General features: G+C 40.9%; 1 protein-coding gene across 15 annotated transcripts in view; it reads left to right on the top strand.

The window, feature by feature from the left end:
* SYNE1 (spectrin repeat containing nuclear envelope protein 1) overlaps positions 1–24,390 on the top strand; it is a 285,408-nt gene that overhangs the window by 168,778 nt on the left and 92,240 nt on the right. For 12 of the 15 annotated variants that reach the window (XM_081187169.1, XM_081187161.1, XM_081187160.1 and 9 more), the window contains 13 exons: positions 1,241–1,393; positions 3,248–3,430; positions 5,050–5,187; positions 7,336–7,521; positions 8,614–8,736; positions 9,512–9,694; positions 10,612–10,755; positions 14,833–15,030; positions 16,122–16,262; positions 18,696–18,863; positions 21,039–21,200; positions 21,404–21,598; positions 22,542–22,715. In XM_081187169.1, coding sequence (XP_081043295.1) covers positions 1,241–1,393; positions 3,248–3,430; positions 5,050–5,187; positions 7,336–7,521; positions 8,614–8,736; positions 9,512–9,694; positions 10,612–10,755; positions 14,833–15,030; positions 16,122–16,262; positions 18,696–18,863; positions 21,039–21,200; positions 21,404–21,598; positions 22,542–22,715 — 2,148 coding nt within the window. Of the gene's footprint in view, positions 1–1,240; positions 1,394–3,247; positions 3,431–5,049; positions 5,188–7,335; positions 7,522–8,613; positions 8,737–9,511; positions 9,699–10,611; positions 10,756–14,832; positions 15,031–16,121; positions 16,263–18,695; positions 18,864–21,038; positions 21,201–21,403; positions 21,599–22,541; positions 22,716–24,390 lie in introns of all 15 variants that reach the window. The other 3 variants (XM_081187166.1, XM_081187168.1, XM_081187171.1) reach the window with 2 other exon arrangements.

Below are 24,390 nucleotides of genomic sequence, written 5' to 3'. Positions count from 1 at the left end.
TTATCTGGGCTTTCCATATATACATCTAACTCTGCCTTCTTTTCAAGGGATCTGAATGCAATTTACTTAATGCACACACACATTTGGCCAAGAGGCCAGCTGGGGAGACAGAAGGAGTGAAGAAGTCTCAGTTGAGCCCTATGTCAAACTCCTCACTTACATACAGCAAGACAGAAGCATGCTCTTGTCCCAGTATTCTATTGCGTGTCGAGGTCCCCAGGGCCACCCCAATAACTCACACATCACACAGAATTTTTTGTTTAAGATTTTTGGCATAATTTTGGCCACAACTTTATTAAAATACAAATTTGTGAGTGGTTGCTTAGGCATTGGTTGCGACTATCTGCCCCCACCATGGCGGGCAGACTGACATTCTGCACGATGCGAAAGTCAGAATAGGGGAATACACTTGGGGGTAGCGATGGAGCAGGGAACCTGCCCTCACCCCAAATGCAACCAGGAGCTCATTGCTATGGCCCGAGCCCCCTTGACAGAGTGGACAAGCAATAGTTAGCCCCCAATTCCTTTAACGGAATCCCTTGCAGCAGCAGCATTAGAGGGGCAGGCACTCAACCTACCAAGGGCAGGCACTCAACCACTGCCCCTCAACCAACCAAACCATAAACCAATGCCTAACCACAACCTTACAAGTTGTGACGATTTGCTACGCAGTAGGCAAAAACCAAATGACCCCAGCCAATCAGCCAGATGGACAAAATTCCTACCGGGCCCCTGCCCCAAGAGCAGATGACCCCATGACAGGCATAGCAAGGTCAAAGCGAACAACCCTTAATTCTAGAGAGGGGGGGGCGGGCAATCTGATGCACGGTCGAAAAGAGGAAGCCCTAGCCTCGTGCAAGGAGTTTTAGCATTTCTGGCTGTCAATCAACAAATGACGACAATAAGTTCTTCCCAACAACAAGGGAAGCCCCAATCGCATCAGTGGCCAACGATCAATTAGCCTGCCCCCAACTTTGGAGTGTCCTGGCGGCCCCCACCGCAACACGTGCTCTCCGTGAAGGAGAACACGCTTTGGAGAGATACTTGGCTGCAAAAGTTCGTGTAAAAAATTACTGTTAGACTCTGTTAATTTGCCACAACTTTCTTGCATTTGTCTAAGGAAATGCAAAACTACATACATAATAAACATACAATTTTGTGGTCACACTGATTCTCTCTAATTGATGTATAGTAAACCAGCATGTTTAGTTGCTCTTTTTTAACTTTGGTTTTTTGGCAGATTCAAGCCAAAGAAAAAGAAGCTCAGCAGAGCAAAGCATTGAATCAAGAATTTGATCAAAAGATTCAAGGGATTGCAAAAGAGCTCGATTCAATTCTATTTAAACTGAAGGAGAAGACAAATAACATAACACAAGCTAAAATGGATCAAAGGGTAAATAAGATTCTACTTTGTACAGAATCACTCCCTATTTAATAATCTTGTAGAATCAAATATTTACCACAAAAAAAATCTATATCAAGGATAGCCAACTTAGTGCCCTCACGATGTTGAACTGAAAGTCCCATTGGCCATGCTGGCTGAGGCTGATGGGAGCTGGAATCCAACAACATGTAGAGGACACAATTTGGACTTCCCCTGTACTGTGTTATGAAACCTGGAGCATGGAAAGAGAAGGATTATAATGAAAGTGGGAAGATATCACCCTTTGGTATCATACGTGAAAGCTTTTAAGACTGCATTTGACTAATGGCTGGTTCGTGTATGTGTGTGTATCAATTTATTTCTTGTGAGCTGATGGAGCAGCTGAAAGTTTAATGAAAAGCTTTTCTTTGAGGATCCTGCAAACGATTGATGTCTCTGCTCTCTGATGATCTGTGATCATTTATTCACACACAGAAATCATTAGTTGATGCTAGTCATTTTTGCAAGTGTGAAAGCAAAAGATGGCTTGAGAATTTGCCATCTTCACACATAAGGATAAGCCAAACTTTCTGGCTTATCATGTTCTAATGCAAATGAGCTGCATGCTGATGCACACTGCCTAGTTGATTCCACTTTGCTTCTCCCCAGGCATGAGTGGGATAAACCAGGAAGCTTGATTCCCCCATTATATCTAAAGCTCATTACTCTCTAACAAATAACAATGAGTAAACCAAATACAGTGGTACCTCGGTTTACGAACTTAATCCGTTCCAGAAGTTCGTTCTTAAACCAAAACCATTCTTAAAATGAGGTGTGCTTTCCCTAAATTTAGTGTATTTTTGGTTTCTATGGAAGCCGCTCAGAGTGGCTGGGGAAACCCAGCCAGATGGGTGGGGTACAAATAAATTATTATTATTATTATTATTATTATTATTATTATTATTATTATTATTATCATTATTATTATGAGGCCTCCCACCGCCGGTGCCCTTCCACCGTTCAGCTTCTGTTCTTAGATGGAGGTAAAATTTGCAAACCAGGACATTACTTCCGGTTTTGCTGAGTTTGTAAACCAAACCATTCTTAAACCAGACTGTTCTTAAACTGAGGTACCACTGTACTCATGGCTTAAGGTTGGCTAGCAATATGTCTGGTTAAGGAGCAACAAACTTGATCCATGGTTTGGATATTGCAGCCAAACATTACTCCCACCAAAGGAGGAACAAAATGAGAGTAACTGCAGTAGCATGCTACTTGTTCATGCTAAACCACGATAAGCCAAAATTCTGGCATATCATTCTGTGCAAATGTGATCAATATGATTGTCTTTATGTCATTCTTTAAAAAGAGAGCTATCAATGTTTCTTACTTTTAAATCAATAGAGAAAATGTATAGATATCTAAATCCCCCATTTGTGTCTCATTGTGCATACTATATACATCTAATCCTACAAATTGTTGGGCTGACTACCGTATATATAGTATTGGGAACTTCTCACTTTTAGATGTACGACTCCATGGTATGGTCAATGATTTTCTCTCTCTCTTTCTCTCTCTCTCTCTCCCCCCCCCTCTCTCTCTCTCTGAGTGTGTTCATGTCCATACTCTTACCTTAGTGCTTAGTATAACAATAATAACTCCTTTTGCATGCGTGGGAGGAAAATTACCAGCCACTCCAAAGAAACTGAGCTGGAAGCTATAGGAGAGAAATCTGCACATCCTTCTCATTCCATACAAAAAAATGCTGAAAATGGTGTAACAGTACTCACAAGACTTTGAAAGAAAACAACCTGCCCATTTTTCTCTTTTTCATTCAGTCTTTTCCATTTTTTTGGCAAGTAATGCAGTTTCTTCTCCCTCCAGCTACTGGGTGAAGAATTGGACAGTTGCAACATAAAGCTGATGGAACTCGATGCAGCTGTCCAGGACTTTGCAGAGCAGAATCCTCAGCTGGCTAAGCACCTGGCTGGCAAGATAAGCCAACTGACTGCTCTCCACCAGCAAACTATTAGACAGGCTGAGTACAGGGCATCAAAGCTGAGTCAGGTATAGTATTACATTAGCGTAATGCAATTTCAAATATTGTTGAGATGTTCAAGTATTTTTGAAACAGATAATAGCAGGATGAAGGACTCTTAATACAGTGGTACCTCTGGTTACATACTTAATTCGTTCTGGAGGTCTGTTCTTAACCTGAAACTGTTCATAATGTGAAGCACCACTTTAGCTAATGGGGCCTTCCCGCTGCTTCCACGCGATTTCTGTTCTCATCCTGAAGCAAAGTTCTTAACCCGAGGTACTATTTCTGGGTTAGCGGAGTCTGTAACCTGAAGCGTATGTAACCCGAGGTACCACTGTACACCACCATTCCATGGGAGCACAGAGAACATGGTACTGTGCACAGAATTCAGTTTCCAGGGAATTTCACGTTTGCCCCCCCCCCCCCAAGTCTCCTGCCATCTAAACTGTGAATATAGACATTGTCTGCTGGTAATTTGAGAAGCCAAAGTGAAATTTCCAGTAGGTTAAGTTGAGGCTGCCAGCTCCTTGCCTAGTTCCTTACCCCGAAACAATAACTAGCAAAACCAGAATACAGGAAAAATTGTGCAAAAATATGCAAGTATTTTTAGTTTGTATCTTTGGGTCATATTGCAGAGTTCAGATTTTCTTGGCATGAATTTTGATTTTAAATTGCAGAATACACTACTGTGGCAACATGGTAGAAGGGATGAAAGTGGAAATTATGTTTATCCTTAGATGATAATGTCTTTAAGATTTTAAAAGATTTTTAGACTTTTTAAAAAATATACAGCTTTACAACACAACTTTTTTTCCCCTTTGATGCCTACTCTGGTAAATATGCATAGGATGGCAGTCTTAGAGGGCCTCTTAAAATCCAGTAAGTTCAAAGGGCTTTTCAGAAAGTACAGTAAGGCTGAAAGCGACATAAAGCCCTTATGACTCACTTTTATCCACTAGAGGCACTCAGCCAGGGGACGCGTGTTTGCTGTTACTCTGTGGCCTCTTGTCTTCCATGAGCTTATACCAATTGCCTATGTGATATATTGCATGCTAATATTACTGAGTGACTAACAGTAGTTTCTAGTGGTTTAAAATAATCCTAAATATGGTTTAAATAATCCTAATTGTTCAATATACTAAATGTCCAGAAAAGTATCTTGGAAATATAAACAACTGCCTGATATATTTCTGTGTAGGGCAATATATTGCTTGCCCTTAAAAGGGACTGGTCCTTTGCTTGTAGTCTGTGCGAGTACTCACAAAACATAGTTCAGTCAATAAAGGAAGAGGTGTTGTAGATCAGGGAAGCAAGCAGTGCAGTCATTTGTGATAGAGCCAAATTTATCTTAGTATGTATGCAGTGATACTCCCACACCTTGACATCAATACATTCTAATTCTTCCATGTCGAATTTTCATCTGCGTAAGAAGTAGGCATAATAGGCATATGGCAAATGTACCAATTTTAATGCAATCAGCACATTAGAACAGTAATCGAGAAGTGTAAATGTTAAGAAACTAGAAGAATGGAAGTAATGAAAATTGCTAGGTAAATAAAGTGACAACATTTCAGAAACCAAAAGTATTTTTGCAAGCAAGACTGTACTTTGGATTTATTGAAGTAGATTTTACTTGTCTTTTCAGGCCATTTCTCACTTAGAAGAATATAATGAGATGCTAGAATTCATATTGAAATGGATTGAAAAAGCTAAAATCCTAACACATGGGAGCATTACATGGAATTCTGCCACTCAGCTTCGTGATCAATTTTTGACTCATCAGGTGATTATAGAAAAAACATTTTTCAGATAATATATGAAGGCACAAATTGTTGCACCAAAGATAGTTTCTACCTCTGAACTATAATACCATTGTGTTAGCAAATGAAATTATGAAGTCTGTGCTGTTTTCTGATATATAATATCAGAATATATACATGATATATAATGCTGGAAGCCAGGTCTACATAAATGTTATATATAAAAATAAATTGAAGTAGCTGATCAAACAACATGCGTTCCTGCCCCACTGATGCTCAAATGAAAATGTTTTTATTGTGCTAAGTAATGCCGTTGGCATAAGAAAGTACCCTGCCTCACATTTGTTGCCAGTAAGCAGTTCTTTCCTTATTGGGTTTTGACAGATTGACACAGAGGTTTGTATACTAATTGGGGTTGTTGTTGTTTTTGTACAGAGTGTATTTGGATGTCTCTAATCACATGCTGAGATAGAGTTTTTGTACCTTCAATATTGCAACAGAGGATGTGTATAATAGAATTGTGTGAGGCACACAAGGCCCTGTCCAGACTAATACAGTCTACTCCTGGCTCCATAAAGTATTGGTGTTGATGAATAGCTCATCACTAGAGGAATGAGAGGGACGCAGGTGGCGCTGTGGGTTAAACCACAGAGCCTAGGACTTGCTGATCAGAAGGTCGATGGTTCAAATCCCCGCGACGGGGTGAGCTCCCGTTGCTTGGTCCCTGCTCCTGCCAACCTAGCAGTTCAAAAGTACGTCAAAGTGCAAGTACATAAATAGGTACCGCTGTGGTGGGAAGGTAAACGGCATTTCAGTGTGCTGCTCTGGTTCACCAGAAGTGGCTTAGTCATGCTGGCCACATGACCTGGAAGCTGTACGCCGGCTCCCTTGGCCAATAAAGCGAGATGAGCGCCGCAACCCCAGAGTCATCCGCAACTGGACCTAATGGTCAGGGGTCCCTTTACCTTTACCTTTAGAGGAATGAGTGCTAAATTTTCCTGTCTCAGTCTAGCAACCCTATAGAAATAAGACAACTACTTTATACTTCGTGCTTCAAGTACTGCAGATAGTCATCATGTAATAAGTTTTCCATTAACTACATGGCTTAATGAAACTGCTGCTTAGTAGGTTCTCATAATTTACTACATAGTGTTAGAAATACCAGAAATTTTCAGCTGCCCACTTCATTTTGTTAAGATAAAGACTTGGTACAATAGTTCTCCATAGGTTATTGGGGCGGGGGGTGGTGATTACTTCATCCACTGGGAACTCTATGTTGTTCTCTTACCTGGACAATTCTGGTGGAGTAATAGGCCCAGGAAGAGTTCCCTTTGGTATCTTTTCAGGGGAGTGGATGATGATAGACCATAAATGCAGTGAGGCAGCTGTAAAGGTCCGGTTCACGGGCGATTGAAGTCCCAGCTGGGGACGTCGGGACCGGGGGCAAGATGGCGGGGTGGGAGCAGGAACGGGAGTCCAGAAGCCAGGAGTCGGAAAGCTAAGAGTCCGAGGGTCAGAGAGCCAGGAGTCAAGAAGCCAAGGGTCTGAGGGTCAGGAAGCAAGGAGTCACGAAGTCAAGGGTCCAAGGATCAAGAAGCAAGGAGTCATGAAGTCAGGAGTCCGAGGATCAAGAAGCAAGGAGTCAAACGCAGCAAGGCAGGGAACGTGTTGCTGTGGCAAAGAGCCAAAGGGAAAATGCTGACTTTGTATCCCTTCTCAGCTCTTGCCACCAGGTGCTGTGAGTTACCAATCGGCCTTACCTGTGTGGCCGCGCCTTGCCTCTTCAGAACAAACTTAGGAAGGCCCCAGTCCTGCAGAGTCCTGTTGGTCACAGGGCCTGGCTCCTGCACGCACACCTGACAGCAGCTGTATAAATGACAGTTTCTAGACTCCTGCTTGATCTTCATTTCACCAGTGGGTGCTTCCTGAATTCTGGCAGGAATCAGAGAGGAGTTCTTAGATACCTGTATTCTTAGTAAATCCTTGTGATGCCTTATGCCTTGGTTCTGAGGTCTGAGGCAAGCCACTATTCAAACATATTATTGGGGGGGGGGGGATAACATTATGAAGTCTGAGTGCTGGCACAATATGGTTGAACGTAAACTTTAGCCTATCATTTTTTAAATCATAATCTGAATATTGAAACAAATTCTGTCACTACTCCCACCTAGGCCATGCTTGAAGAATCTGGAGAGATCCATGGAGATCTTGAAGCCATGACTGAGAAGATAGACTATCTGGCGAGTGTGTATTCAACCAAAGGGATGTCTCAACAAGTGTCAGAGCTTGGGCGGCAGACTGAGGAGTTGCAGCAAGTGATCAGACAGCGACTGCAGAATGTTCAGGATGCAGCCAAGGTATTCGGAGTGCCCTTCATATCTAGCTGACAGTTGCAGGTCTGCTCTATGACTGCACAAGGCTAATATAAAACATCTTCTTGTGATTATTCCTTAGTAATGTTTGTTGTAATCTTACCAAATTGGCCCAATATAAGCCACACTTCTTCTTCTTTTCCAAAATTCCGATTGTGAAAAGTTAAAGTGTGGCTTATCTTCATGACCTTACAGTATTGCTGCTGAAACAGCTGCTCACAAGGGCTGTTGGGGGGGTGGGACAACGGCACCCACCCCGGCCGTGTCTCCCAAGCCTCCCCCAAGCTGCTGGGGGGAAGGCTGCTGGCAAAGTAGCGTGGCTCCCCCCCCCACCAGGAAGCAGCCAGGGAGCATGGGGTAATGGTGCGCAGTCCGCCTGCCACTTCCAAGTCTCTTCCAACACTGGCTTGGGGAGGTAGAGCTGGGAAGCTGTAGTATCAGGAGGCGGGTGCGTAGTGAGCTTGGAACTGAATGCCAGTGCCGGCTTGGGGAGCTGGAAACCAAGCGTTGGCTGCCCCCCGTTCAGGGCATTAGAGCCAGGAGGTGGGCCACACCCATAAATAAGCCTTGACTTTTAAAGGTGCAGCTTATATTCAGGGCAATACAGTATATGTTTTATTCTAATCTTAACTTTTTGTAGGACACCCTGCTTAAACACATAAATATACTTAGGAGCCTAAATAAATAAATATACTGCATTTCTAGGGCACAATGCCCAGGACAGTTCCCCTATGCAAGCCACATTGAAATAGACGGAAAGTTGTACAGGAGGCAACAGTTTCAGGTGTGTCCAATTGATGTGCAATTGCTGACATGCAGGTACTTTGGGAATGGGGGAAGAGAACGCTTATGCATGTTCTGCTGAAGTGTGCGGGGACCGGGAACGGAACCCAATCTGAAATGGTCGCTGCCTGTAGAAGATGAGGAACTATAATATGCCAGAGAATGCATATGATATGTATTCCATTTTCCAGAGGCTTGGAGATCACTTAAAATAACACCACTGACTTATGTATCTTAATGCAAGTTTAATGTGGTTTGTGTTTTTCCTAGTTTTTCTGTACTTTTTTCCCCCAGGATATGAAGAAATTTGAAACTGAGGTAAAGGCTCTTCAAACAGCTTTAGAACAAGCCCAAGCAACTCTGACATCTTCAGAGATCAGCCGTTTGAGTCTGAAAGAACAACTTTCTCACCGACAGGTTAGACTGATTATAAGATAATTTTTGTGAAAGGAGAGCAGCAAAGTATTACTTTAGATGGAAATTTATTTACATCGACTGAAGTGACTAAGTTCTGTTTGGGGCCTGCTTTGAGGTGGGATGGAAACCCATTTTATGCACTCTACTTCTGTTTTTGTAGGTGTAGGAAATGTTAAATTATTTGAACAATAGTACTTGGAAAAATTGGTCCATTCAGAACGTAGAAATTACTTGACCTATGAATTTATTCTTCTCTAGCATCCCCTGTTAGTGTCTTCCTAAGGACAAATCCTGTTTCATTGTTGATGGCACTTTGTTACGGTGTTATAAAAACAGACATTTGAGAAAACAGTGTTTCATGATACTGTTGTATGTCCTCCAGTTGAACTGAAATCACCCACTGAATAGCTAAATATATTTGGTTGTTATATTTTAAAAAGACAAAACAATCAACCCCAAGAACTTCTCTAAATATAAATTGCTCAGATTCTTTTCCTGCATAGCTCAGTCAAATCCAAAAGGTAATATTAATTATTTTCAGCTGTAGATGGCAATTTTGTGCTGATGCTTTTAGTTGTTGTTATACACATTACCTCATATAACTGATTTTCTAAAGTGTGAAAATGTAGTAGAGAATGTTTTTCAACATGTCCTGCCAATAAATCATTTAGCACACATTTTGAGATTTTTGTTGAGCTCACTTTAGTAAAAGGCTATTGAGGTCAATGGAGGCATGAGAAGTTGTGTTTTTTAATCGCACTCATGTTATTTCTAGCATCTGCTTTCTGAAATGGAGTCACTGAAGCCAAAGGTTCATGCAGTGCAGATCTGCCAGAGTGCTTTGCGGATTCCTGAAGAAGTGGTTACCATGCTACCAATATGTCACACTGCCCTCAGGCTGCAGGAGGATGCTAGCCATCTACAGCACACTGCTATTCAGCAGTACAACATAATGCAGGCAAGTATAAATTGAATGTGAAAAGAGGTGGCAATATCACAGTTTGGAGTAAATGTCATTTTTTCTTAAGAGCTTTCTTAACAAAGAAAAACGTGTTTTGAATTTCTAGAATCGTTGCTAGTTTAAGAACATTTACATACAGATATATACAGGCGGCCACCATTTTGTGCAGAGGTTCCATTCCTGGCCTCTAACACGTGTCAGTTGAACACACATAAGTGTGCCCCGCCCCCATCACGCCCCCATTCTGCCCATAGCTGTCAACCTTCTCTTTTTTTGCGGGAAATTCCCTTATTCCAGCACCGTTTCCCACTGCTTCCCGCTGCTATCCCAGATTGTTAGATATCCCGTAGACTGTCCCCGGGACAGGTGAGGCTGCTGATCCCTTATTTTCAAGGCTGCTGATCCCTTATTTTCAAATCTGAAAGTTGACAGCTATGATTCTGCCCTATTCCCAGTCCAAAAGGATCTGCACACTGGCAATCGCACGTCAATTGGACGTGCCTAAAATGGTTGTTGCCTATATTACTCAAAAGAAAGTGTGCATTATCTCTCAGAAGTTACAAACTAAAAATACTGAACCACTCGTTTTTCACATGATAAACAACCTGGAATGAAATTTAGACCTCTGGTTTATCAGTGATCTGCATCCCATCCCCCAGTAATTATGTTATAACCCTGCAACAAACATTTGGAACAAATTAATTACTTTGTAAGTCAGATTTAAAGTGTGTAAGTTTAAAAAAAGTATTTAGTAGTAAAAATGTTAATGGCGTCTTACTTGCACTACAAATATCTAGCTTTTTATAGCATTTATAGTCCTAAAGAGAATGATACACACATGTACACAATAGGTGTTTTATTTTCTGGTGTGCTTTCACTGTATTCCCCCTGGTCCTGACATATTTCCTCTCTAGGAAGCAGTAGTACAGTATGAGCAATATGAACAAGAGATGAAACATTTACAGCAACTAATAGAGAGAGCTCATCGTGAGATCCAGGACAAGCCCATATCAACAAGCAACATTCAAGAATTGCAAGCCCAGATTTCATGCCATGAGGTAATGTACCTAAGATTAATCTGTAACTCATTTGCACTTCCTGAAACTTAAGTTTCCATTTCCTTTCCCATTTTCCAGAGTATTACCAGTAACACTTGCAGTCATACCAGACCCTGGCATTTTTGTCTCTTCTGACTCAGACTGGAGAGGAAGAAAAATATATATCAACCCCCTTTTTTGCTGCTTCCTCTCCACAACAGTAGCTATTTCCCATTGAAGAGACTATATCAAAGGGGCTTTCCAATCCCTCCCACTCCCATTTTATATGGATGCACTGCCAACTGTACAACTTATATATGCAGCATTGGGAGGTTTATCCCAGTGTCTGTAGGCAATAGCTGGCAGTCATTTAAAAATCTTAAGTGTCATTGCACAGAAGCAAAACTGGACTTGGATGTAGCTTGTCCAAATATGCCATTGGACTTGGATGTGGGGTGTAGTGGTTAAGAGCAGTAGTCTCATAATCTGGGGAACCGGGTTCGCGTCTCCGCTCCTCCACATGCAGCTGCTGGGTGACCTTGGGCCAGTCACACTTCTTTGAAGTCTCTCAGCCCCACTCACCTCACAGAGTGTTTGTTGTGGGGGAGGAAGGGAAAGGAGAATGTTAGCCGCTTTGAGACTCCTTAAAGGGAGCGAAAGGCGGGATATCAAATTCAAACTCTTCTTCTTCTTCATAGGTGTGAAGTGTAAAGTTTAATATTGCAAGATCTGAGTCTCTTGAATATGGTTTGTGTTGAACAATTAAGACAATTAAGACATACACTTATTTTTCTTAAATTTAACAAAGTACATGTCTTCAAGGAGAAAACAGATCCTCTCGCCTTGTTACAAAGTAAAAGTAAAAATAAAATCAAACACTTATATCACAGCTTTTGTGCATCGGAGACCTATGGTGGCTAGTAATGACATACCATTAAAACAGCAGCATGAGAATCAACATATAAACCTTCTCTTGTATGCTCCTCCCAAGCCACAGGGCTGGTCCACCAGTGAGGCAGTTGCCTTGGGGCAGCAGATGTGGCCTACAAGGAGCATGCCAGTTGCCTCCTCTTGCTTCTCATCCTCTGCTGTGTGGCAACCCACCACTGCCCACTCCTTGCTGACCTTCTCCAACACCAGCAAATGTTAATCAGTAATAAATGAGAAATGGAATATACTTCCTGGTATCTGATTTCGGCTTTGGTGCCTGAACCCAGCTGTGCTATCCCATGCTTCATTATCATTTCATATGAGTCACATACCTCTGTCTATTCCTGTTTGGATCTCATTCCTATCAGCCACCCTTTGGCTTAATTCCATTGCTGATTTATTCATGCAAGAAGTGAATATGCAAAAACAAGGCAATAATCACCACATCCTGTTGGGAGGCAAAGATGTGCAGGCTGTTAAGCATTCTGCATTGATTCCTTGTCTCACAGGTGGAAAAAAAGATCCATTAAAAACCTGAGTGACTGGTTTCATGATACTGGCTATCTCACTGTGAAATTACTCCAGCCCTTAGGCATTCATTCAGGTTAAGCTTTGCAGGAGTTTCTCTTATACTTAATTCATTTGCTCTGAGCTGTCAGACTGTAAAAACATGTTTGGGACCAATGGCATGAGATCACTTTGTTCCAGCTGAATACTTTTGAAAACAATCTTAACAATCGTCCTGCTTTTTTTGAGGACTAAAAACTAAGCAAACATCATATGAAATCAGAAATGCTCTTTCGAAAGGGAAAAAATAGTTAGGGTTGACCATGTGTCCTACTTTAAATAAGACAGGCCTCTATTTTGAAGGTCTGTCAGAGGATAGTCCTCTGTTTTTCAGGTGTTCTCTGTTTGAGGTCTGTCCAGTCCACATCTGATTTAAGAATAATTTGGATCCAGAATACCTGCACGTTTGCATACCAGCTTATTCACTCAGATTAGTGAAGAGTTCTCTTAGTTGTCCCTTGTGTTACAGAGATCTCAACTAGAAGGTAGGCATTTAGTGTAAACAGTCGTATGCTGTGGACCTCTCTTCTAGCAGTGATGTGGCAGGTTCCTCGTTTTTGACTTCCAGGTGTCTCTTGAAAGCTGTTTAATTAGCCAACTATTTTAATGATTATATATATTGTGTTTCACTGTGTTTTGTGGTGTTGCACACTGCGCTGAAATTTTATGACATTGCATCATAGAAATGTTTTTATAAATAAATAAATAAATGTAATCTTAAAAGGGACGCGGGTGGCGCTGTGGGTTAAACAATAGAGCCTAGGCCTTGCCGATCAGAAGGTCGGTGATTTGAATCCCCACGATGGGGTGAGCTCCCGTTGCTCGGTCCCTGCTCCTGCCAACCTAGCAGTTCGAAAGCACATCAAAGTGCAAGTAGATAAATAGGTACTGCTCCGGCGGGAAGGTAAACGGCATTTCCATGCGCTGCTCTGGTTCGCCAGAAGCGGATTATTCATCCTGGCCACATGACCTGGAAGCTGTATGCCAGCTCCCTCAGCCAATAAAGCGAGATGAGCGCCGCAACCCCAGAGTCAGTCATGACTGGACCTAATGGTCAGGGGTCCCTTTACCTAATCATAAAAAGGAAGAGCATGTGCCTTAAAAGTAGTGATGGAAAGACACTGATGGCATTTAAAAACAAACAAACGAGTTTTAACAAGGAGAAGTAGCAGAGATGGGTACAACACAAAAGCTAACACCCAAAAGCTAATATAGCAGAGTCTTTCTAAATTCTTTCTTGCTGTGGTCAAACTGTGTATCAAACTGCCGCTCACCCCGCAGTGTCATCCCCTGTTTTCTCTATTCAAACACCTGCCATTGTTTAAAACAGCCACTTTCCCCCACTCAGTGATTCTCTATTGCTGCTTTAAACATCTGCTGTTTAAAATGGTCATGTTTTCCCTCTAAGTATTACTCCATCCTTTGTTTACTTTTGTGAATCACCTGATATCAAATATAGCACCAAGTAACCTGTTTGCCAACACAGTTTGAAATTGAACTGCACAGGCAAAGTCACAGATCTTTACAGGTGCTAACAATCAGCTGCCATCAGCACTTGCAAAAGCTCAGGGATTTACAAGAGTCAGATATCAGCTACGGTAATTGTTGCCCCTTTCAAAGTGCTGTGCCTTTGCCCTCAGAAACCAGTGCTGTCCCCTCATACACATTTCTTACAAACCTGACTGGAAATATTTAGCTGATCTACCTGTAATGCCTTAGCTACGTTCTTGTGCCATGGTGATATGCATAATCTACAAAACTAGACTGAAACAGCAATCAATAGTGTGTATTCTTAAGTGTGTAATTTTGCTGCTGCAGAGAGGGTTCAACTAGAGCATTAGTACAGAATTAGCTAATTTATTCAGGAATACAATTTGGACCCAGTCCAAGCTGTGACTCTAAATAGAGGCAGTTAAAAGAAAATAAATACCTTGCAGAGTGATATTAAAATGCCAAGTGCAAGCTGCTAGTTTATCACTGCTCCCAGCATTTTAGGACAAAGCAAGAAGAAAGCCACAGTGTTTGTTAATCCATGACAGCCTTGTGCATTAACTTCTCTGTTCATTGTATTCAGTCTGGTCAGAAATGAATGCTGCATGTTTTTTTAAACTTCCAAGTCAATTGCATGACCTCATTTCCTTGGCATGCCTTATCTGGGGACTTTCAGCTTATTTTAGTATCTCACACGGCAGACATGAGTTTTTCCCCTCTTGTTTTCAGCAGGATTTAATGCAGAATTTGCTTATCCCCAGAAATGATGTGAGTTTACCAGACACCTCTTCTATCAGTGACAGGCAGGAAAGATTTTCCATGGTGCTTTTCCATTTTCACTGCATAGCTTTCTGTTCGGTGGTTTAGCTCTGCCTTTCTCTGTGTGTATGTAGCGCGATGCAGCCTGACATGTTTGTTTTCCACAATCAACATCCTGCTGTTCGGCCACTGCTGCTGCTGAGGTAGGGCTTCTGAAACACAGAGCTGTGATTTTATTGGCTGACCTTAGACAAGCAAGCCGGTCTTTCTCTAACGGAAGCAGAATTGCTGCTCCTTCTTACGGCCTCTACATGCTGCATATGATTCTCAAGGAAGAAAATGTTTCCTCAGGAGCTGGCACAGAAGATCAAAGGCTACCAGGAGCAAATAGCATCTCTGAATTCCAAGTGCAAGATGCTAACAATGAAAGCCAAGCACGCCACTATGCTTCTAACAGTAACAGAAGTGGAAGGACTTTCAGAAGGAATGGAGGAGCTGGATTCAGAAGAACTCCTCTCAGCACACTCAGCTCACCCCTCTGTAGTAATGGTAAGCAATAAATGTATAATTTGTCTGTTTCCTGAGGCCACTAGTCATGTACAATACTGGTTCTGACACTATTATGCAAAAGATTGCTACAGTCCATGTTGTTTCTTTGTCTTCATGAGATGTCTGGGTGTTGCTGCTTAGAATGCACTGGAGCTCAAATTTATGCAGCTGTGGTTATTCAGTTTTACAAACCAGCAATTACTGTTATCCTTGGGTGTGTATGAGTGTGGCTTTTGGCAATTCAGCTTTTTAAACATGGATAATTCCTCGGAACCACCAAATAAAATCACATTTATAAAATAACAAAATATAGCTTCACTTTGTACTCCCAAGATGTTATTATTATTATTACTACTATTTTCTGTTTTGTGCATTATCCTCCCTTGGTATACCTAAGTGATGAACTGGGAGAGGGGGAAATTGAAATGATTATTTTGCATATGCATGGAACTTTTTATTTTTAAGTACACTGGATAGCAGTTGAAACCTTGCTGGAATAAAGAATCCATAGGAGATGCTTTACTATTAAGTTGTATGTGTTTATTGCTTTCAGTATCTTTACATGTGGATCTGCTTTTCTTCTGCAACATTCCTCAAATATATTTTATCTAGTAGAAAGGTACATGTTTCCCTAGCTGAATGTTCCAATATTTTCCTGTGATATCTCCTACAACTATGGTGTATGTGGATAAAGTTAAATATGTTCTCAAAAATGCTATCACTTAAATACTTCAGAACTAGAGTAAATAAACTTTCATTCTTTGTCTACATTATTAATACTGTTTTAGTTGGTATGTATCAGATGCCAGGGAGGACAGGGCTTCTAGGTCTAATAGCTATGGAAAAGAGAGAACTTGGGCATGAACATTTTCTCATAGTAAGGTGAGGAAAACTGCCTGCCAAATAAAATTATCACACACAGTTATTAAAGGTACAGGGGCTCTGACTTCCTTTGAAATTTGCTTACCATGTAACTACAGGCTCTTAAACTATGGTCTGTTAGAACTCTAAGCATATGACTGCATTAAATAAAAATCATCCTTGTGGTGACTGAATGATCTTGTCATTTGGGATTGCATTTCCCATGGCAGATGACTGCTGGTCGCTGTCACACACTTCTGTCACCTGTTACTGAGGAGTCTGGGGAAGAGGGAACCAACAGTGAGATTTCTTCTCCACCTGCCTGTCGCTCTCCTTCACCTGTGGCTAATACAGATGCTTCTGTTAACCAGGTATCTCCCTGCTGGCTTTCATTCAATTGTGATGTGTGCAAATATGTGTGGTCCTCAGTGTGCAGTTCCTTATTTGTCCTGTCAGTTAACTTGGAAGTGTTTTCTCAGGGCAAAAAAAATGAAGCTTTTGTTTTAATATTATTATTTAAAGTGAAACTACATGCTGTTCTTTAAAATGTATATAATAGATAAATGCGGTGCAGCATTAAAACTCCTAGCACATTTGAAATGCTAGGCAGGGTCAAGCATGGGTTCAGATTGGATGAGGGACCGCATGTTGAGATTCCTGCATTGCAGGGTGTTAAGGGAGTGGGTGGCACTGTGGTCTAAACCACTGAGCCTAGGACTTGCTGATCAGAAGGTTGGCATTTGAATCCCTGTGACGGGGTGAGCTCCCGTTGCTCTGTCCCAGCTCCTGCCAACCTAGCAGTTCGAAAGCATGCCAGTGCAAGTAGATAAATAGATACTGCTGTGACAAAAAGGTAAACGACGTCCAGTAGCAGTTTAGTCATGCTGGCCACATGACCTCATAGTCGTATTTGACTGGACTTAACCGTCAGGGGGTCCTTTACCTTTACCCATTGGAAGGGGTTGGACTAGATGAACCATGGGTTCCCTTCCAGCTCTACAATTATCTGATACTGGAGATACGGATAAAAGAATGGGAGCATGCACAAGATTTTCAGCATTACAGAAGATCCTGACAAAACACAGCTTTTGTTGTCCCTTTATCTATCTGCATGTTTTCTGCTACTAGGTAGTTGCAAAGATCTTCCTTTGTTCTAATATTATTTCGTTATTGATGGTGACTTTTGTAAATGTGCATTAAATTGTTTCCATTCCATTGCTTTATTTTTGACATGAGCTCTCTTTTCAGTAATTACAGTGCATAGCTCTATCAAAGTGACACTGTAGGTACCTTTGTTAATTAATGAGCATTCTGAAGCTGTTTGATATTTAGTGGTATAATGCAATGAATAAAAATAGAGATGCAGGGCTAAAAAAAACCACACCTTGATGTCAAGCTTATCCAATCAGATATTTTCTTCTCCCTGTTTCACTCCTTGATCTCAATGAAAAATAATGTGCTTTTCTTGCATATTCTCTCATAGATAGATTTCCTCACATATTATATGCATCATTACGTACCGTAATTATTATATGGTTATTATATGCATTTTATGCATATCATAGTATGCAGTTATATACTGCAAGTTTCCTAAAATAACCAGCACATAAACAAATACACAGAATGCTGCATATACAGGAAAAATAATAATATAATAATTTATTATTTATACCCCACCCATCTGGCTGGGTTTCCCTAGCCACTCTGGGCGGCTGCCAACCAAATATTAAAAACACAATACAGCATTATATACATAGTTATGTATTATAACATAATATTGCAGAAGTAAGGTATAGCACAAGGCTTGACTCTTTCATATGAGATATATATGTAATCAATTCTACTGGGGGGTGCCAGTATATAATTTGTTGGAGCTTTTCTTAGAAATAAAATGCTTGAGTTGTAAGCAAGTGCTCAATTCAACAGAAGGTTCAATTCGGGTGTAGCTTGATCAGGTCAGAACTACCATTTCCCATGGATAAATGCATTTCAAACTGATTCCTCCTTCACTAGTAAAGAATGGGAACAGAGCAAGAACAATTTATTCATTACCTAATTATTGTAAGCTAGTAGCAAGTACTTCTTGCTCCAAACAAAAGCAAAAACGCACCACTATTGTGATTCAACAAGGAAATTGATAGGTTAAAATAATAAGCAAAGCAAATGTAGGAAGTGAGATAATGAGCCATTGACTTTGTAAAGTTTAGTTGCATTGCAAGTGTAAAATACAAGAACCTCAGGAATATATATATATATATTGCAATGTATTTTGTAACATGGGAAATTAAGTAAGAAATATGCATTGGGCCAACCTAGAGTTTGAGTGAGTTAAAAATGCAAGTTTGTCAGATCAAAGAGGACAGTCACAGTAGCAATGAGTAAGTAGCAGCACTTTTGTCTTTTTATTTTGCCTAAAGGTGACAGTTGTAGTAGGGGTGTGATGGTTGATCCACACAGCACTCTTACCTTCCTAGTAGCAGAATCGAAGAAGGAGGCTCTGCAGCCACTTGCTGCCTATATTGGTTGCTAGATGGAGGGACCATCATTAGAAGGATTCATTATAAGACTAACAATGTATATTAAAGCTCACAGAGCTATGGCTTGTGAGCAGAGCTATGGGCGTTTTCTTGGGAAATTTACTTAAAAACAAAAGATAAAAACAACAATACGTACAAATAATGATTGTAGAAGATAAGCCATAAATTTAAGCTGTGCAGAGCAACAACAGTAAACAAGAATAAACTGATATTTTCAAGAGTGTATTATGTCTTTTGAAACTGCTGTGTTGTGCTTCATGCTCGTAGGACATTGCTTATTACCAAGCCTTATCTGCTGAACAGTTGCAGACAGAAGCTTCAAAGATTCAGCCCAGCCCCTCATCCACTCAGGAATCCTCTGAGCCGGGGTTAGAGTCTGCCACTAGTGCCAAACTGGATGATTTACAACGTTCTTGGGAAACACTGAAGAATGTGGTAAGTCTCTTGGTGCAAGGAGGAAAAGGAGAGATGTTACTATAATTTTTTGTGTGGTTTAGGTGATTGTGTCAGAGTGGATTGTTTGCAAATATATGCATGACAAAAGAGAGAGAGAGAGAGAGGGAGGGAGAGAACCAACTGGTGTGGTGGCATTTTAGCTGTAAGGAAGTTTCTATGCAGAAAGTTTGGAGGTTTTGAATAAGTTCATCAAGTATACCAAAGCCTCTGAAGGCATACATTATTTTTAAGTAGTGAGGCCAGAGACAATTAGCTTCCATTATTGAAGCTCTGACTTCAGATAATTTAACAATGTGGCTGCTAGATTTCCACCTCGGACTGGGTATTCTGATAAAATCACAACTGTGCTGTGCCAACTGCAGTGGCTCCCAGGGTACTTGAAGGACTACCTGTCTCCAGGTGAGTACCTTTTTATGAGGTGAGGTAGGCAATTACCAAACAGAGCTGCCCTGGTGGTGGTGTCCCAATAGCAGGATGCTCTCCTTAGAGAGGTTTGCTTGCCACCCAACTGTTATTTTTCAGCATCAGAATTTTCCAAAGGCTTGTAGATCTCGTTTACTGCTGTAGACTGCTTTTATAATCCTGTGACCTTTAAGTTTATTGTGAGTCGTATTCAGTGAATGTGTCCTGCCAGCACAAGGATTTCCACTTGCACAGTGGTACTTGCCCTCTCTCCATCTCCACATGGACCCCTAAATCTGTTTTAGGCATTTCCTCAGCACTGAGGAGCAGATTTAGAGATTTTGTGGGGTGTGCTCAAGAGGAGGAGGAGGAAAGTTCTGTTGTTCAAGAAATTGGGATGCACCAGCTGGATACCACCCTATGTTTCATTCTTGTAAACTGCCCCAGGAATATGATTGAAGGGCAGTATAAAAATAGTATACAGTGGTGCCCCGCAAGACGAATGCCTCGCAAGACGGAAAACCCGCTAGACGAAAGGGTTTTCCGTTTTTGAGCTGCTTCGCAAGACGATTTTCCCTATGGGCTTGCTTTGCAAGACGAAAACGTCTTGCGAGTGTTCCGATTTTTTTTCACCCCCCCCCTTTTTCTAAGCCGCTAATAGCCTTTTAGCCGCTAATCTGCTAAGCCTTTAATAGCCGCTAAGCCTTTAATAGCCGCTAAACCGCTAATAGAACTAATCCGCTAAGTCGCTAATAGGGTTGCTTCGCAAGACGAAAAAACCGCTAGACGAAGAGACTCGCGGAATGGATTAATTTCGTCTTGCGAGGCACCACTGTAATCCACAATTGACTCCCTCTTAGCTCCTGTGTAGGCTTTTTCAGTGCAGACATCCATGCCAACACATGGAGATAATGCCCGTAACATGTTGAATGGCAGCAGTGTGGACTCAACTGCTTATCCCAGGTACCATGTGCTGTACTCTTTATGCAAATTCATGTGTAAAACAAACACATTTGTGCAAAGCTTTGTATCGCTATGTCCACAGCAGCCAAACTGCATCAGAGATCATACGAAGCTCCAACTACAGTGGTACCTTGGTTTACTAACTTAATCCATTCCGGAAGTCCGTTCTTAAACCAAGCATTCTTAAACCAAGGTGTGCTTTCCCATAGCAGTGGGGGACTCAATTTACAAATGGAACACACTCAACAGGAAGCGAAACATGTTTTTCTTCCAAGGCAAAGTTCACAAACCAAAACACCTACTTCCGGGTTTGCAGCGTTCTTAATCCAAGTTGTTAATAAACTAAGCTGTTCTTAAACCAAGGTACCACTGTATAGGGAAATTATAGCATAATGATGTAATTTGTAATTATAATAGATAAAATTTCAGACATAATTCACTCTTCTATGGGTAAATATTTCTATTTCTTCGACTCTCCTGCATCACAGCTACCCAATTCATCAGATCCCTGTGAGAGGGGACAGGGTGGGGGTTGCTGAGAGGAAGAGAGGGCAGGAAAATTATCTTCCACTCCCTGCTTCCATGGGTGTTTCTAACTTATTATGTATAACTTTGCTTCCCTCCCTTTTTGGGTTTTTATGATGTTCTGTATATTATGTTCCATATATTGTGTATTTTTGTTCTCATGTGGTATATCAATGCCAGTTTCTTTTACTTTATTGAATAAAGAATTGTTTGTTGGGTTTTTTAAAGAGCTGAATATCTAGTCACGGTTTACTTTACTTGTAGATTAGTGAAAAGCAACGTACCCTCTATGAGGCCCTTGAACGCCAGCAGAAGTACCAAGACTCCCTCCAGTCTACATCCACAAAAATGGAAGCCATCGAGGTGAAATTAAATGAAAGTCTAGGGGTTGGGAAGAGTCCAGAGAGCCAAATGGCTGAACATCAGGTAAAAATAAATGAATGGCAAGATAAATTGTTTGCTTCTTGTTCACTTACAGGTCTTTAGTCTTAAAATCCAAATTCCTGGCACAGTTGTACTGTCTGCCCTGAAAATATGTTGAAAGTCTGTATTTTCTAGTTGTGTGATAATGTTTCCTACTCACCCACCCAATTTTATCCTGTGATTTTTTTGAAAACAACAACAACTAGGCTTTGATGGATGAGATCCTAATGCTTCAGGATGAAATTAGTGAGCTACAAACTTCATTAGCAGACGAGCTGGTGTCTGAACCACTAGATACAGATGCTGCCGACCAGTTGGCTCTACAGTCTACGCTTACAGTCTTAGCAGAGAGGATGGCCACCATTAAGATGAAAGCTTCAGGGAAACGGCAGCTGCTTGAGGTACAAAGATACCGAAAGGAAGTTTTCATCCTGACAAATTTCAATCAGTAAGGTCTTCCATGGTCTTTCAAGTATTTTCAAGTGTCCCTACATTTCGTTTGCTGCTGTAACATGTTTATCACTTGACGAGGGCTGCAGAACTTGCATCTTACCTCACGTGGCACCAGTGCTTTTCAGTAGAGCCTATTCATGCATTCAGCTGCATATCACTGAGTGCTGTTTAAACACATAGTAGGAACTTTATTTATGTGCATGCCTGTGTGAACTAATCCATCATATTACCTTACCTTGTGTGTATCTGTAAGATGAATCTGTAAGATTCCTTCTGCACTGTTCTTTGAGTCTCTGGCCATGTTTCCAATTGCTTGATTCTCCTTTCACACTAAGCTGCCTTCCACATCTCTTCTTTATTCCCTGTCATTTCTTAAATTATTCCTTTAATTCCCATTTTTTTATGTTAAGCTGCTCAGCACACATCACGGTGTTAAGAAAAATTTACCTGAACTCACCTTAAATGAGTACATATTATAATCTGCTGTAGAGTTATATAGAGTGCTTCCTTTCTCCTCTCAGCAAGCCACTTTCTGTTATAAAATTCTTACACCACTATTCACATATATGAGGTTTCTGTGAATCAAAACTTGTCCCTCGACAAATTGGGATACAGTGCAGACTTCCCCTGAAGAATGGGAATGAGGTGATGATTTTAGCTGATCTGCCCCCTTCCCCCAGTGCCACCTCAAACACTGTTTACGAAGGTCTCCCAACCCTCTGCAGCAACTTTTCAGGGGCTTGAGGAGAAAAGAACTGGCAAACTCTGCCATCTGCCCCTTTTCTTGAACTTGAGCAGCACTCCATGGAGTTCAAGTGTAGATCCAACCCATCTATTTTTGTTCCTTCAAACTCGAAAGAATTGCAAATAATGGCCACATCTAATTACTAGGAGAAACTCAATGAGCAACTAGAAGAACAGCGGCAAGAGCAAGCTCTGCAAAGATATCGCACTGAAGCAGATGAACTTGACCACTGGCTCCTGAATACGAAAGCTACACTGGACACCTCATCGGTTACTGTTGAGGAACCCATGGATATGGATTCCCAGCTGGTTGACTGTCAGGTGAAATAGCAACCATCATGTCTAAATATTACTTCTGATGCACTTATAGGGCTTTCTTGTGTGTTTTTTAATTAGGACTCCTCACATGCAAATCACTCATATTCATGTGTTGAGCAGTGCATTGAAAATTTGTTTTTTTTGCATTTACAGTGCATGTAGCACCTGCACATCTCTCGAAACTTTGCCACATCTGGAAGGTGGAATGAGCAGTGTCTAAACCAAGTATTGGCTAAATAGACAGATGACATTCAGAACTAGTTTGTGCAGCTTTCAAATTAGACACGGTCGTAATGTTTTAATCACTGGAACTTTTGAATAGAAAATCTTGTGTTTTGGCCCTACTTTTTCAAATAGAGCAAATAAGTGTTCCCTATTCATTTTTAAAGAAATCAACAAATAATATTACTCGGTTATCCAAGCAGTATGCAGAAATAAAAGTGTTCCAGAATTCTCAAAGCTTTTTAAGTTCATAACAGACTCATGTCTCATGCTCACTTGTTTAAATGAGATCACACTCAAGGATTGAGTTGCTCATTTCAGACATAGCACTAAACTATTAGTTGTTTGTTTGTTTGTTTGTTTGTTTGTTTGTAACAAAATTTGCTTACTGCTTAATTGTAGTAAAACTTCTAAGTGGGTTAATGCATTATTTGGGGACCTGTGGCTCTCAAAATGTTGTTGGACTACAACTCCCACCATTCCTGATCACTGGCTTCCTTGGCTGATGGGAACTGGATTCAATAGCATCTGGAAGGCCACAGGTATCCCATTTCTTCCCTAAATGATGGTCTAGTGTTACATGAGTGAACAGAAGTGAGCTTTGAACTCCCATGCTCCCTCTCCTTTCTCCTTCTCTACTTTAGCCACAGGAAAGATTGGGAATTTTGTTTTAAGTGTATCTCCTTTTTGTTTGCACTTTTAACTCCCCCCCCCCCCCGTTTTTATGATGATGATGATTTTGTAGAAGGCAATTAATAAATTATCACAATCACCTTAAATTTTAAACAAACTGGAGTTGATCTCTGACTGTGTTTTCATAGAATGCTAAGCCATGGAACAAACTTGAGCAAAGCTTTCAACTCATGTGCTCCCCTTTCAGAACCCTGGCTTGTTGTTATATATCACAGATTGTGATTTAAACAAGTGAACATGAGATATGAGTCCGTTATGAACTTAATGAAATTAGGTAGCAACATGCTTATATTCTTTAATGCCCCCTAAAACTGTTTTTGATTCATGTGTTTGATCCTATCTAAAACCACATTTTTAGGGAAGCCAATCTACCATATGCACCTCAAATCTGAGCTAATATCAACACCCCCACAGACACAGAAGCCTATTGAGAATGACAGTTTCGACAATAAAGATTTTAAAAGTGGGAGTTAAATAGATTGGTTTGCCATTTTAAAACAATCCTTAAGTTTCTACGTTTCCTCCTTCTGACTTAATTGTCATCAGATTAAATTGCTCAGGGCAATTAAATCAAAGTCTTTAAACTTCTTGTCAGAATATTGTCCCCGTTTTGGTATGCTGTGGAAGTACTTACCTGCATTTCAAAATAAACATGCCAGAGATTTGTCACTAGAGAGACATAAATCTCTTTCTAGACTAAAGAAGATTATGTGGAGGATCTTAGGGCCATTCATGCACCAATCAGAAAGATCCACAGAAAGCA

The sequence above is a fragment of the Podarcis bocagei genome (genome assembly GCF_964188305.1).
Source record: "Podarcis bocagei genome assembly, chromosome: 3".
NCBI lineage: Eukaryota > Metazoa > Chordata > Lepidosauria > Squamata > Lacertidae > Podarcis > Podarcis bocagei.
The sequence above is the reverse complement of the archived record's forward strand: the minus strand, read 5'-3'. Positions and strand labels throughout refer to the sequence as shown.